At 36.2% G+C, this 2,624-nt stretch overlaps 1 protein-coding gene across 1 annotated transcript in view; it reads right to left on the bottom strand.

The window, feature by feature from the left end:
- The window catches only part of LOC107722254 (glutamate receptor ionotropic, kainate 1-like), a 33,509-nt gene that overhangs the window by 9,036 nt on the left and 21,849 nt on the right, over positions 1-2,624 (bottom strand). The window contains exon 8 of the mRNA XM_016530534.1: positions 947-1,090. Within this exon, the coding sequence (XP_016386020.1) occupies positions 947-1,090 (144 nt within the window). The remainder of the gene's footprint in view (positions 1-946; positions 1,091-2,624) is intronic.

A 2,624-nucleotide genomic window follows, 5' to 3' on the forward strand; every position in this document is an offset into this window, starting at 1 on the left:
TTTGGTAGCCATGGTGGTTTTGCTACACTAACCATAGTTTAACCATGGTATTTCTAGTAAAACTGTGGTTAAACAAAAAAACAAAAAAAAGAAAAACAAACATGGTTAATTTTCTTAAAGGATTTGTATACAGTATGTGTATACTTTCTTTGTTTTTCTTTGTTTTGTTTTTATTAGTGTACTGCTTTAATAATTTGATGTTTTGTACTGCTTGATAAAAAAAAAGGGGGAAAAAAAGAAATCAGAAAAAAAGATACTCAATGTGCGCTCCGAAGTCCCAGTCTGAATCAAATGATTCGCGAACCCGCTCCGAAATCCCGACCTAAATCAAATGATTCACGATACGTGATTCGGTTTGGAGCGCTTCGAATCAGTGAATCAGACCTTTTTCACATTTCTGGGTTTCTCAGCAGTGGAAGTTAGGTTAACGTTGTCATGTCGGTCCATTTGGTAACAATTCCGTTCAGCACCACTAGTAGAGCAGAAATGACACGCTTCACCTTTAAATGAACACAGCCCCACTGTAATGAGTTCACCCACACTGCATCACTAATTCAGCTACAGCCATTACGCTCTCGTCCAACACACATTCATCCTCAGACTGCAATGCCAACATGCTGACTCAACAATACCTCCTCCAACACAGGAAGCTCTGACAAGAACACTTGGAAGTTATCATTGGGAGAGAGAGATTGTCCGCACATAAATCATCTGCAGCTGTTTAGAAGTGGCTCGAAACACTTTCCAGAGAAGTGAGTAATGATGCATTTAGACTAAATAGACTGAACTCTCTATTCAAGTTCAGAAGCGTCTGACACAGTTTAAAAGATTATAAATGATAATTCGGTCATCATATACTCATTCCAAACATACATGATGAGTAAATGATGATCTGTGGGTGAACTGTTTTTTGGTTTTGGATGAGGGTCTAAACAGGTGCATTTACCTCTTTGAGCATGCTGATGAATCGTGAGCCGAAGCGCCAGGGTTTGTGTCGGTGACACTGCAGTGAGCTGACGGTGACCTGAGACGCTCGCTGGGACGCAGCAGCGACCATATACACAGCGTCATACATCAGCGCTGCTTCAGACTGCGGCACAGACAGAAATGAGCCATTACACATGAAACTAGACCACATGAATGTGTTCACATAATGAAACGACTCACTTGATTCTGAATCAAATTGTAGGTTCAAAAGAACTTAATATTCAGTAATATTATCAATTTCACTGTATTGATGATCAGATAAGAACAAAACTGTATAATGACAATGTTGTCTTCTGTAGAGCTGCCTTATAGCTTAATCAAATTGGTTTCAAAATAGATGAACTTTGCACAGTTATTGAACTGACCTGAATCAACACTGAACTGAGTTGAGCTGAATAATGAAACTGTAGAGCTGCTTTATAGCTGAATTGAACTTGTTTCATAAATGAACTTTGCAATCACTGATAGACATTCAACTACATTGAATCAACACTGAACTTAATTGAATTGAGTTCATTTTATAACTGATGAACTGACATTAGCTGAATAATAACAATGTTTTCTGTACACCTGCTTTACAGTTGAATTTAACTTGTTTTATAATTGATGAACTTGAGTTAATGAACTGAACTGAATAAACACTCAACTGATTCAGCTGAATAATGACACTATTTTTTTTTTTCCGTAGAGCTGCTTTACATTTGAATTGAGTTTCATAACTTTGTGACTTTTACACTGTTATTTAACTAAACTGAATTAACACTGAAATAAATTGAGCTGAATAATGACACTATTATCTTTTGTACAGCTGCTTTACAGCTGAAATTGTATTTGTTTCATAATTGAAGTATTTTGCAACGTCAATACTGTTATTTTCTTGTTTATTACTGCTTTGAAACAATCTGTGTTGTTTAAAGCGCTATATATAAATGTGACTTGACTTGACAATAATAACAGTGACGTTTACCTTAGCAAACACCATAACTTCTTATAAAACATGACCAGTTGTGATGTTCCTGCTTTTTTGTTACAGTTGAATTTAACTTGTTTTATAATTGATGAACTTTGGAGTTAATGAACTGAACTGAATCAACACTCAACTGATTCAGCTGAATAATGACACTATTTTTTTTTTTCCGTAGAGCTGCTTTACATTTGAATTGAGTTTCATAACTTTGTGACTTTTACACTGTTATTGAACTAAACTGAATTAACACTGAACTAAACTGCGCTTAATAATTACACTATTGTATCCTGTACAACAGCTGAAATTGAATTAGTTTCATAATTGATGACTTTTGCAACATTAAAGGGGTTATATGATGCGATTTCAATTTTTCCTTTCTCTTTGGAGTGTTACAAGCTCTTGGTGCATAAAGAAGATCTGTAAAGTTGCAAAGACTAAAGTCTCAAATCCAAAGAGATATTCTTTATAAAAGTCAGAGTCAGCCACACCTACCTAAAACAGCTCGTTCTAACACGCCCCCACATACCTACATCACGATCTGGGAAGATTTGCATAAAGCCGCCCAAATGTCCACCCAAAGAAAGAAGGCGTAACTTTTATTCTCGCTGTAGTATTGTTGTTGCCGCCGCCATGTCATGGAGACGCTGTGTGTTTCGTTGTGAAAGCGAAA

Source organism: Sinocyclocheilus rhinocerous, unplaced genomic scaffold (genome assembly GCF_001515625.1).
Source record: "Sinocyclocheilus rhinocerous isolate Xijiao unplaced genomic scaffold, SAMN03320098_v1.1 scaffold2589, whole genome shotgun sequence".
NCBI classification, from domain to species: domain Eukaryota; kingdom Metazoa; phylum Chordata; class Actinopteri; order Cypriniformes; family Cyprinidae; genus Sinocyclocheilus; species Sinocyclocheilus rhinocerous.